General features: G+C 39.3%; 2 protein-coding genes across 4 annotated transcripts in view; both read right to left on the reverse strand.

Moving 5' to 3' along the window:
- LOC109827880 (alpha-N-acetylglucosaminidase) overlaps positions 1-2,037 on the reverse strand; it is a 75,325-nt gene extending 73,288 nt beyond the window's left edge. Inside the window, exons 1-4 of one of the 3 annotated variants that reach the window (XM_020394902.1) lie at positions 1,521-2,037; positions 1,357-1,427; positions 1,040-1,251; positions 318-439 (exon numbers count right to left, since the gene is read on the reverse strand). In XM_020394902.1, the coding sequence (XP_020250491.1) occupies positions 318-439; positions 1,040-1,251; positions 1,357-1,427; positions 1,521-1,760 (645 nt within the window). In that variant the 5' untranslated portion in view covers positions 1,761-2,037. The remainder of the gene's footprint in view (positions 1-317; positions 440-1,039; positions 1,252-1,356; positions 1,428-1,520) is intronic. The other 2 variants (XM_020394900.1, XM_020394901.1) reach the window with 2 other exon arrangements.
- Positions 2,038-3,619: 1,582 nt separating this feature from the next.
- Positions 3,620-10,171, reverse strand: LOC109827876 (CDPK-related kinase 1-like). The gene is made up of 11 exons (XM_020394897.1): positions 9,013-10,171; positions 7,422-7,552; positions 6,235-6,276; positions 5,923-6,031; positions 5,735-5,813; positions 5,334-5,630; positions 5,141-5,253; positions 4,597-4,704; positions 4,448-4,510; positions 4,179-4,346; positions 3,620-4,086 (listed from the first exon to the last, which is right to left on the reverse strand). The coding sequence occupies exons 1-11, from the start codon at positions 9,547-9,549 to the stop codon at positions 3,943-3,945; spliced, it is 1,791 nt and encodes a 596-aa protein (XP_020250486.1). The 5' UTR covers positions 9,550-10,171; the 3' UTR covers positions 3,620-3,942.
- Positions 10,172-12,644: the final 2,473 nt, after the last annotated feature.

The raw sequence follows: 12,644 nt of genomic DNA on the forward strand, positions 1-12,644 counted from the left end.
TCCTAGTATTATTTACATCACTAGATGATTGTGTTCTCCTTGCCAAATTTCTGAGGCACATCACACCGTAGGACTGATTGAATTCACTTACCCATAACAGTATATAAACATTTCAAAAATAAAACCACTACTTATCTGACGTGAGTGCTTTTGATTTCCTCAGTATGTCTCGCAAATTATTCACACAAAAAAAAGAATTTTAGGACCAAGACTCCTGGATTTGAGCTTATATTTACTTGAACTTAACAGTTAATAATTTGTGGTGTAAATAAAAAAGAGTACATTAAGAATAAGTAGAACAAGAATAGTTTTCTCACCTTAAAAACTTTTTGCCAAATGGCCTCTTGCCCAGTAAATGCCAAAGGCAAGTTAACTCCTTGTAGTGCCATCCAGTCAACCTCTTTCTCCCATCTTTCCCAGTTCCACCAGACATAAGAATCTATGTAAGAAAAAAACAAAAAAAATTAGCAATTCCAAAGAACATGATCCATGAAAAACATGCATTATTCATAATAATAAAGAAGGTGAGAAATATATCCACAGGTGAAACTACTACATTTTGCAATTTATTGTTGAATTATCCTAGTTTTTCTCCAAACAAATTAGAATTACGAATAAAGGGGATATTTATCCTGACCAAACTTCGCCCCTAATTCTCCAACATTCATGTTGAATTCAGACATCCTCTTGCTGGAGAAACTCGGCCTTTGATTTTAAAGTGCAAGAAATAAAAGCCTTAAACGATAAAGTAGGAAGTGATGTTGCAGGAGCAACAAAGCCTTCAAATTTATGAAGTGGCCACACAAAAAAAAGAAACTCAATGGATCCATTTGCGTTCCAGTTCTTTTTGAAATGTGGTTGCCAAACTTGTAAGACCTCAATTAGTTGTTGTCAACTTTATGTCATGTCCTAATTACTATCTAATAATAGCTCGTGCCTAGCATCATTGCTACTCAAAACAGATTGGCATTTTTCTTTCATTTGACAATAACGCTACCAAGCTGCTAAGGCGCAAAGGGTGTGAAAGACTGGTACTCACAGCTAGAAGTCACGACATTCTGATAATAGTTCCACGGAACAGGCCGCTTCACAGTAACCCCTTGAGGGTCGACACGTGGCAACGAACCCGGTGTAGGCACTGAACCCAGCTGAGACCCACCCGTCTTGTCCCAAGAAATATGAGCACCACACCAGTACTTCAAGTACCAGTGGAGGCCAGCCACCACCTCAACGCCCGTGGTCCCTTGAATCCTACATGCATATGATTAAAAGAGCATAAGAAGCTGATCTCATGGGGAAAACATCAAACACCTGGTGCGCATCACCATAAGGCAAGAGTGAATTTCAGATGCGTACATGATCTCTGGTCCTCCACGGTCAACATTAGTAATCCGAAAGCATCCAGCTCCACCACAGGCATCATCCTGCTGTGGATTGCGATCAATCCATTGTATAGAGAGAGAGAGAGAGAGAGAGAAGCACGCTTGCGTCGATTGAGGAGAGGGGAGAAATTGTGATACCTGGACTTGGAATTGGAAGCTGGAGAGATGAGAAGGGAGGAGTCTGTGGAGGACACCTCTGGCAGCAGCTTCCTGGGTCGAGGGAGGAGCCCTCTTCTTGTTCAGCTTCATCGTGATCTCCTCCGTGATTCCTCCTCCATGGTCTGCTCCAGCTCTCTTGGCATCGCAGGCGAAGAAGGAACAAGATAGAGTCAAGAGGAGGAGGAGCAGTAGAGGAGGAGGAGGAGGAGCTCTTGTCATCTCTTGGCTGCTGCTGGCTGCCTCCAGTACTGTTATTTATATTTATGCTTTTCGTTGAAATGGGGGAAATGAAAGAAATTCTGATGTTGAATGGGATTTTTTAGTCTGGAATTTGGTCAGGGACATAATAGTTTATTGAGAGAGAGAGAGAGAGAGAGAGAGAGAGAGAACCCGATCGGCTACAAATTTGCAATTATAAGATTCCGTCCAATGATTGGTGTTGATGATCTGTCGTCGTCGTCGTCGTCTGCTGATAGCCAGGGAACGATACAACTGTGGCGGACCCCTACTCCGTCCTCTTCTATCTATGCACGTATAAAACTAACTACAAATTCGGTACATATTTCTTTCATTTCCCCATTTCAACAGTAGCTATGACCACGGACGATATACGCTTGAGGATTTCTTGTGCGTTGTTTATTATTGTGGAGGGGAATATATTGAAACACAGATTTCATATGGAAAAATTTTTAAAAAAGCCTCTTTTTTAAATTTATTAAGCAAAACCGACTGTTTAAAAATTTAATTAGCAAAACCGATCCTTTTCCAAAGAAAATGGTCGGTTTTGCAGTAAAGATTTTTTTAGCGAAAGTGCACGGGACTAGTAGTCCCGTGCACTTCACTTTAATTAACGCAAAAACATCACTCATGGCCGCTGACCTTAGAAACCCAAAAAAATCACTCATGGCCGCTGACCTTAGAAACCCAAAAAAATCAGTCCCTCAAATCATTGAATTTGCTGTTTAGTCCCTCAGATTTAATTCTATCACACTTTGGTAAATTTCACTAAACCCTCAAGAACTTTTGCCAAGTTACCGGCCCTTCCCAAATGCTAGGAAGAGGGTGACGAAATGGGATCAAACTAATCAAGTGAGAGCTCTTGAAGCGGCATATGAATTGGGATCAATGGTCACAAGTGGAAACGAAGATAAAACTGAAGCGATGATTTTGATCTCTGAAACATGTATTGACTTTGATGCAGATTTTATTTAGATTTCAATCTGAAAGATTCTAAGATCCTGAAGATTCTGCTGCTCGAGCTCTCTTTTCCTCTCGTCGTCTTCAACCTAGCTTGGTCTCATGATGATCTTTATGCGGTAATCTGAGTGCCGCTCTGAAGGCTGATTTTTGTTTTTCCAAAACATGTATTGAGTGATTTTTTTGGGTTTCTAAGGTCAGCAGCCATGAGTGATTTTTTTGCGTTAATTAAAGTGAAGTGCACGGGACTACTGCACTTTCGCTAAAAAAAATCTTTACTGCAAAACCGATCCTTTTTTTTTGGAAAAGGGTCGGTTTTGCTAATTAAATTTTTAAACAGTCGGTTTTGCTTAATAAATTTAAAAAAGAGGCTTTTTTAAAAATTTGTCCATTTCATATCAATGCTGGACTTTTGCTAAGAATCCCCCTTTCTATTGATCGTATATTCAAGAAAGAAAAATTCCCTATGGGACCAACAGGGGAGACAGGTTATTTGTCTCAATCCTATTACATAATGAGCTGGTCATCATTCATTATGCAATAAGAGGAGGAAACCTCACTTGTCCCCCGTTGGTCTCATATTTTAGGTCCTGTAGCGAAGCTCTTTCTTTAAATAATTAGCTATACCAAATTAACTGACTGCTTACTCTACGAGCAAAAGCCATACTGGTTTACGTACCTCCCAATACGTGAGACAGCTGTGGGAGCTTCATCCTTTCCTTCTCTCAAAAAAAAAATAATAACTAAGTATACGAGACAGCCATTTGATACTCTATATATATATATACCCACACATGAGTTTTGCGGGGTTTTTTTAATTAAAAAGACAGCAGTCTTTTTTCTAGAATCAGATGCGAATCACCAAAATGCCGGCGACACCCTTTACACAAGCCACAATTACTTACACTTCCACGATAACCCTTGTTTCCACATCTTAATAAATGCAAGAACAGTTAAAAATCTTATTAGGAGTAAAATGGGCATTGTAGGGTTATACACCCAAATACATTTCAATTTCCTTTCACCATCGGTCCTTGATATCCTCATCTGTACATTCTCCGTCCAACACAGCCAAACACAGGCGAAATAATTTACCAGGACATACATGCAAGCTATGGTTGCGCTCGCATACAAATAAACTAGCCTAACCGTTTTTCAGTTTCCCTCGCCTTGCAGTTCAGCTCCTGACTGATGCTCCAATAACCTAGTTGCTGACCTTGGCAATGGAACGTGACGATACTCCATGCAGAAGCTTCACAAAACCCAAGAAACTAAGCTTTCCATCAGAATGCCTTATCCAATCTTGCAGAACGACATGAACAGGTACAGAAGGCCCAAGCCCAAGTTCCTGAATTCAGAATAGACATTATAGATGCATCATACCAAAAAAAAGAAAAAAAGAAAAGGTTTTCTTTTCCATTTTGATAATGTTATAATTACCGATGCAAGCTCTTCAATCATGATAGGTCTGTTTCCATCTTTCTCAAAGAGTTCATAACCTCGGCGAGCATGTTGCTCCCAAGTGTCCAGTGCTTCTAGCTGATACACGCTTATGGATGCAGCAGCAAATTCTTCAAAATCTAACTTTCTGTACTGAAGAGAGCTCACCTGTGCATCCAGGAAAGCAAGATAAGAAAACAGTTTTTTTTTTTAAATTCACTGAAGCAAAATCTCCAATAAAATATATGAACTTATGGGAAGTTAGTTACCATGCTGACAAAATCAAGAACTCTCGAGTCCTTCATTGCTTCAGTGGAATTCTTCATCAAGGCCTATGCATTTAAATTCAAAAGTTAACATCGTGGAGGAAAAAAGAGAGAGATCTGTGCATCAAAAGCAGAGGAAAAAAGTTGCTAACCATCTTGTAGTTTTGCAAGGAGATATAACCACTCTTGCTTGGTCCTAACAAAGCAAATTGTTCTCGAAGATATGAGAGCTGAGACACAGTCAAAGTCTTCGCGAGAGCCTGTCACATGATTAAAAAACAAAGAGACCAACAGAAAAGGTAAGTTTAGTTTCCCATTCATCAGAATGTTGAAAGTGTAGGGTATTTGTAACATACACAAAATATTATATTGATCATATAGCTCAGTTTTCAGTCAGAACATCATGTTAAATTGTATGTATGCTTACATTCTAAAATATGTTTTTTAACTTTGAAATACTATAACTTGATTATATCAATTCGTACAGCAGCGGGCATAAAGCGCCCCCACCCCCCAAAAAAAACAACAACAACAACAAGGAAAAAAGCAGGAGCAACTGGCATAAGAACATTTATGATGATTGAGGACATAGAAAAAAATTGTATTCCTATGAAGAACTAAAGCTCTTCAAAAGAACAAAAAATTGAATTTGTCACAATGCAAATAATAACAATGAAATTTGGGGGGAAAACATACCCTTAGCGCTGATTTTCTTAAAGAAGATGAGCATATATAAGCTTTCACAAGCTTATAAATCATGATATCCATAGGAATCTTCACCTCTTGGAAATCTCGGATCCAGGGATGACCTGTTAAATAAAACCAGGGTTTACCCATCAATATATCAAAGAACAGATTTTTAACCTAGGTAAGACTGTTAAATATTTACTGAGAGCCTGGGAAGCTGTCATCCTCTTTCGGTAATCCTTGTTCAACAATCGTTTGACGAAGTCCTTAGCTTCCATAGACAAAGAAGGCCAAGGAGCCTCTTCGAAGCTCGGCTCTGCCTTCAGGACTGCACGAAATATACCAGACTCTGTCCGAGCCCAGAAAGGGCGGCTTCCACAGAGTAGAATGTATGCAATCACACCAATGCTCCACATGTCTGCCTCCGTACCATAAGATCTATGCAAAACTTCAGGAGCAACATAATATGCGCTCCCCACAATATCATTCAACCGTTCATCTGCATTTAAAAAAGAGGTACAATGTTAGAATAGGATTAAAGCTGATTACAATGAAAATGGACGGACAACGTGTTCATACAGGCTTTAGATTCAGAATACTAACCTGGCTTCACAAAGTCTGACAAGCCAAAATCTATAGCCTTCAAGGTAGAATTTTCATCCTTTGAAGTAAAAAGAAAATTCTGGAGCATGAAATAGGTATAAATTCATCAAAAACAACGTAGGCATGGAATCTGACAAGGGCATATTGTCAGTGGGCAGGCTGGGAACAGAGAGGGAGGATGTGACTACCTCTGGCTTCAGATCTCGGTGGACAACACCTTGAAGATGACAAAAGGAGACGACACTTAGTATTTGGACCATGACAGCCTTTGCATCCTCTTCAGAGTATTTCCCACCCCTATATATAAAGACATACAATAATAAAGTTGCCCATCTCTGTTAGGAGGGTAAGGCAGCAATCAATTCTTATGGTTAAGAGCACAATGATTAAATTGAAACACGCCATTAGCAACATAATTGAGAGTCCACTAACTAGGTTGCAATACTTGCTAAAAGCCAGAAGTTTTAACCAGTAAAATGAATGATTGTATATGAAAGTACCTTGAAAGTATCCTATCCAGCAACTCGCCACCTTTGCACAACCTGAAATGTAAAACAATAACTTTGATGAATACAAGTACAACAATGTCATTGAGTTCTATATTCAATTTTGTATGAACTTTCAGGCAGAGTATGTCTTGCAAGCGCTTTCACATAGAGATAAGAGTCGTCTAATGATTCCAAATCCAAATACAAGTATAGTTTCCCAAATCAATAGAATGTGGACAAAATTTTAACGGAAGTAGGAATATAAATTACAACCGCACACATTTTAGGGATAATAAATCTTGGAATTTATTTCAGTATAGGGTTAGGTTGAAAGCTACATACAAGCCCCGCAGTGTCATCACTGTTTGCATTACATGCTTCTAAAGTCATTTAAAATAAAGGGCTGCGCCACAGCTGGGCTTGAAAATGAGCCGCATTTTAGATCTTTTGAACTAAAACACAAGTAAAGCCTATTTGCAATTGGAAGTCAAAAGGGAGTGACAGCTGCGGTGAAGTAAAAACAAAAAAACAGCTAAGACACCTTTGTGCCCTCTACAACTTCATCAACTTCAATCCAGTCTAACACAGTAACAGATAAATGAAGATGACAAAAGCAGAACAGTAAAATACAAAAGGTAGCTACAATGACCAATATTTTAAGATGTATAAGGGAAAATTTACATTTGCATTGCCATTATTGACAGTGAATGCATTTCTGTAAAGAATGCAAATTTCCTGCTAATAATAAAATCTGTTTTCAATAGCCTTTGCGCTCAAATGCTTCCATACAAAGGAGATGCAACCTCGGGGTATATAAAAGTGCAAAAAACGCAACTTAACTTTTATACAAGCAAGAATCCAACAAAAACTGTAAGGTAAGTGGCACAAGAATTAAGGAAAAAGGGGTGACCACTGCATGAGAGATCTCCCCATTGTAGGGTCTGGAGAGGGTCAACATGTTGGTCTTATGCATGCAATATGGAGGGGTTGTTTCCACTACTTCAGACCCATAATTGATTATATGTCATGATGCACCTATACTAAGTACTAACATAAAAATAAAAAGGGCCACAAATTCTTAGAGTCAATCACTGTTTATGTCGAGAAATAGTGTTGTCATGTTCACATTTAATTTGAGCCAAAGGCAAAACCCTATTAGGGATAAAATTGAAAAACAAGAATGTGAATTCCATACTTACTCCATCACTACATAGACATTGTCCTCGTCCTCATAGGCATCATAGAACTGCACTAGATTCTTATGGCCTGTGAGTGCACTCAAAATTCTCACTTCCCTTCTCACATCTTCAATAGCAATTGCGGTGGTCATCTGCCAAAGCATTAAGTATGAGATTATATGGAGATATTTAGACATCAAATAACCATGGCATCCTAGTTTCACTTTCAGCAATGTCATCAATATCATAAAAGATTATTTAAGCCATAAATTCAGTAGAGAACTGCTAAATAGGATCTGCAGAGTAAATAGCCAAAGTGGCGTGTGTAACAGTTAATAATGGTGACTGATATCAGACAGGCTGCACACATATCCACGAAATTGTAAATATGAAACAACAACAAAAAACACTATAAATATCAAGCAAATGAAGGTTATGGAAAAGGGTGCTCAGGTTATTTAAGAAAATCATACATGTAGAGTAATGACATAAGGGCAAGAAAAAAACTTTTTCTGGCTATTCCAAAAAATTATACATATTCACTCCTTGACAAATAACAATCAAGGCTATGGAAAAGGTAATCCTGGTTTTCTTATCAGATAATACCTCTGCAGTTTCCCGTGCTAATGCATTTAACGCAAGATACCCACAAAAATGTAGCTAGAACGTGGAAGCACCATGCAGGAAACAAAGAGAACAAACAAAAGACGACTAAATTATAGCAATGGACATTATAAGCTTAAGAAAAGTCTATGTCAGAAACTAAAGGATGTTAACAACTATACAACAACAATCTGGTAGGCAATGTACAACAACATAATTCTTTCGGTGATATCTGACACAAATTCCAATAGCCAGTCTACTCCCCATTTTCTGATGAGTAATGGTGAGTAAAAATGGATCAGGCTTCTAAATTTCATATATAGTAACCATTTCATTTCATGTACTTCACTGAAGCACAAAAGGGGAGCTAACCACTAAAATTATTTTTTTTTTTAAATTCTGAGATTATATTTATATGCGAGTGTAAGGCCATTGGTTAACAATTAATACATTTACAGATGCCAAAAGGCCATTGGTTAACAATTAATACATTTACAGATGCCAACCTTTCTAGTTACAAGCCCCCCTATACAGGACTTAAAGGCTGTAGAATATTGGGGGCTCCACCAACAAAGCAACTAATAAATGAAATCAGACAAACAGTTCATAGCTCCAAGACTCCAAAGAACAATAAAAGCGTGTCAAATAATACATATCACAGAAGACAAACAGAGTATATTGAAGCAACAAACTTGAAGGAAAACTCTAAAGAAAGAGGAAGAAAAAAAAGGAAAAGAACATATAACAGCTCATTTACAAGCATCAAATTCAAACCGCACAAGATCACTACAAGACAGAGAAAGCAAACAGGAATAACTATGAATGTACAATGCTTATTAAATCTTCAAGAAATCTTATTGTAAATGGATCGCAATCAATTATGCTTGAAATTATGAGATCTGAATCCTTGACATGAATAAGATCCAAGCATAAAGCATACACAACAACGAAAAGCAAGCACAGTAGTAGCATCAATCATCACCAGATCTCATTCCGGAGAGGGACAAACCTTAGCTTTGGGAATAACCTTGATGGCCACCTCCTCCCCCTTCATCTCTCCCTTCTTAGCCTTGGCCGTGCAAGTATACCCGAAATGTCCTCTCCCAACCTCTTCACCAAGCTCGTACTTTGAGAAGAACTGCTTCGAGAACCCGAAAGTCTTATCCAAGCCCAGCTCAACCTCGCTCCCCTCGGGGATGGAAGCCTCATTGTGCTTCACCGAGCCATGGCGACGCGCAAGAAAGGCCTTAATGTGCTTGGCAGGAGAAGGAGGGGGGAATGGGCGCTTAAAGATCCTGAGGGGCGTGGAGCTTACGCTCGAATTGGCCGGGGAATTCTTGTAAGAGCTGGGTAAAGGACTGGGGCTGTAAAAGGGGAACTTTGATGGTTTGGGTGTCTCTGGTTTGGGCAAAGGAGGAGGAGGAGGAGGAGGAGCCTCATTGTTGTTGCTGTTGTTGTCGTCGTCGGGGATTTGAGGGATCTGTTCCTGTTGTTGGGGGGCTCCCCTTTCACGGGTTGGGTTTGGTTTTCCATGGCAGAGTCCCATGGAAAACAAAGGGGGGAAAGATCCAAATCAAGAGAATTTCGAAGGGAATTGTTAAGTGACAACAGTCAGAAATTCTGGAGGCCCAACAAAAGAAACTCCACAGCAAACAGACAAACACCCAGAAAACAAAATCAGAAGGAAAAACGGAAAAATCGGAGCTTTAGCTGTCACCTGATCATCGCCGCAGCTTGCAACAAAGAAACCAGAGAAAACCAGTGCAGATGGAAAACTTAAGTCATCTAATTTCGATGATGAGGGGACTGTTGCTAAAGCTAGGTTTATGGTATGGGATGCCCAATTCGGGAAAAGAGGAGGACACCATGAACCCCACCCAAAAAAAGACAGGAAAAAAAATCGAAAATTTGATCGCAGAAAATGGAAGGAGACAAAAATTCAACGAATAAGATGAATCTGACGAATACGGAGAAAACCCAGATGGGATTGGAGATTGGAATTGGAAAAAGGGAAAGGCAAGATGAGATGCTCCCGAGAGGGAGGGGGGCAAAAGAAGAGAGAGAGAGAGAGAGAGAGAGAAAAGGGGAGCCCTTTATCTTGCTTTATGAGCTCTCTCTCTCTTTTTTGGGGATTGTTTACGAGGGAGGGAATTTGTTCTTTGTCATTAGAGGGAGGAAAAGAAAAGAGTAAGCCATCGTCCCTGTATCTACTCAACTCAACTCAACTCAACTCAACCCAACAAATAAATTTACTATTTAAATCAAAGTAATCATAATAATCAATAGATTAAATAAATATGTTATTAAATCAAATAATTAATAATTAATAGTGGAAAGTGGGGGGGATTGGGATTGTTTGTGCGGGGACGAATGATGTCTCACTCCCAGCCTGTCCTTTTTGAGCTCTCATCAAAACAACAAAAATTAAACTTAAAAAGGAGTTGGTTGTTGTTGTTATTTCTTGCTTTTGCTAATCCAATGACATTATTGTTTCGGATACCAAGTAAGTTGACCAGCTGGTGGCTTGTTCGGCTTCCCACTTGTGTCGTTGGGCCTGTAACAGTCACCGTTTATAGATTAGCCATCCCATTGTCCTTGCTCGGCTGGATTTTTTTTTTTTTTTCATTTTCTATTTTTTTCTTTGAATCTTCTTTCCCTGTTGGTTGATAGAAAACAACAAATACAGCCAAATCTCACCATCAATCTGATTTCACCTGCCAAGATCAAACTTATTTTACTGAAATTGCTAGCACCGTATCCGTTGACCTAAAGCAATGGGAGGATTGGGTAATACGAAATCTCTCAGATATGAATGAAGCTTGCTTGATGAAACTTGTTTTTTTTTTTTTTTCATTTTCTATTTTTTTCTTTGAATCTTCTTTCCCTGTTGGTTGATAGAAAACAACAAATACAGCCAAATCTCACCATCAATCTGATTTCACCTGCCAAGATCAAACTTATTTTACTGAAATTGCTAGCACCGTATCCGTTGACCTAAAGCAATGGGAGGATTGGGTAATACGAAATCTCTCAGATATGAATGAAGCTTGCTTGATGAAACTTGTGTGGAGAAGCATAAATCAAAAATATAGCCTCTGGACTAGAGTGCTTTATGCGAAGTATGGCCGGAAATCAGAGTGGGAACGGGGTGTACGTGCCTCACCCACTAACTCAACATTCTGGAGAGACTTGGCCACCATTTGGAATAAAACAATTTGCAAATCAAGATGAGCTATCAGGGATGGTGCAAAAGCACGTTTTTGGATTGATAAGTGGACGGAGATGGAGAATTCTTTGATCAATATGGCAAAAAGAGTGACTCCAAAACAACTCCAAGATATAACTGTAAGGGAGTTCACCACCAATGCGCATGAATAGAACTAGGACAAAATAAGACATTGGGTGAAAGATGAAGCTCTACCCCACATAAGTGTTGTTCCGCCTCCAAGGAACAATGCAGGAGATGATTACTTAATATGGCCTTTATCTTCAAAGGGGATTTTTTCGGTTAAATCAGCTTATCGCTCCTTAAAGAAAGATAGCGCACCACCGAAACAGAAATTATAGGGCTTAATCTGGCAATGGCTAGGGATGGAAAGGATTAGATTATCACTTTGGAGAGTGGCACACAAGGGAATCACGACAAATGAGACCTGATACAAAATTTCTAGAGCTTCTCCTTTCTGCCCAAATTGCTATGGTATGGTTGATCTGAACTACATATCCTCTGTGACTGCAAAAATGCGAAGAGTGTTTGGGATGGTTTGTTAAATGGCAATACACCCACCGACTTTTATTCCTAAAACCTTTGGAAATGGATGGAAATCAACAAGGATGGAACTGATGACAATAGCCTTGGAGCTTACTGGAGTTTAAAATGGGGCGTTGTTGTCTAGTTCTTATGGAATTGGAGGAACAAAGACATTTCTGAAGATGGGCATTTAAGACATGATTCTCCTCTGCCGCCAATCTGGAAACTAGTAACAGAAAGTAAAAAAACTCTTGAGTATACACCAGGTACTAATCCTCCTATAGAAAAAATAATTGTTATTCATTGGAAGCTTCCGGAAGAAGGGTGGGTTAAGTTGAACACAGATGGCGCATATAGAAGTAACTGCAAGCTGGGGGGCTATGGGGCTTTGATCCGAGGTCACAATGGTGAGTGGATAGTAGGAAGCGTAATTATGGGGTCTATTTGAAGGCCTCACACTTGCGTGGAATTTGGGATTCTGACATCTATCTATTGCATGTGACTCTCAGGAGTTGGTCTCATTATTTGAACCTAAGAAGCGTACTCTTTGTCCCTCGCAACTGATCACTCAGATTGATGAATTGTTACATCGGGAGTGGACAGTAAGAGTTAATCATACCTACAGAGAGTCTAATAAATGTGCAGATTGGATGGCAAACCATAGCTTCACATAGGATTAGGGTACTACTAGGTACTACCGCCCCCTGACTAGGATCCAAGTACTACTCTTAGCGGACCTCATGCAAGTTGGCTTTACAAGAACTGTACCGAGTTAAAAAAAATTCGTGTTTTTGAGACATAGCCTTCATGTACTCACCAAAAAAAACCAGCTCAAATTAATGCCACAATTCGTGTATTTTATATATATGCTGTGATGTCTCCAACTAGGA

The sequence above is a fragment of the Asparagus officinalis genome, unplaced genomic scaffold, assembly GCF_001876935.1.
Source record: "Asparagus officinalis unplaced genomic scaffold, Aspof.V1 AsparagusV1_Un490, whole genome shotgun sequence".
In the NCBI taxonomy this organism is placed as follows: Eukaryota; Viridiplantae; Streptophyta; class Magnoliopsida; order Asparagales; family Asparagaceae; genus Asparagus; species Asparagus officinalis.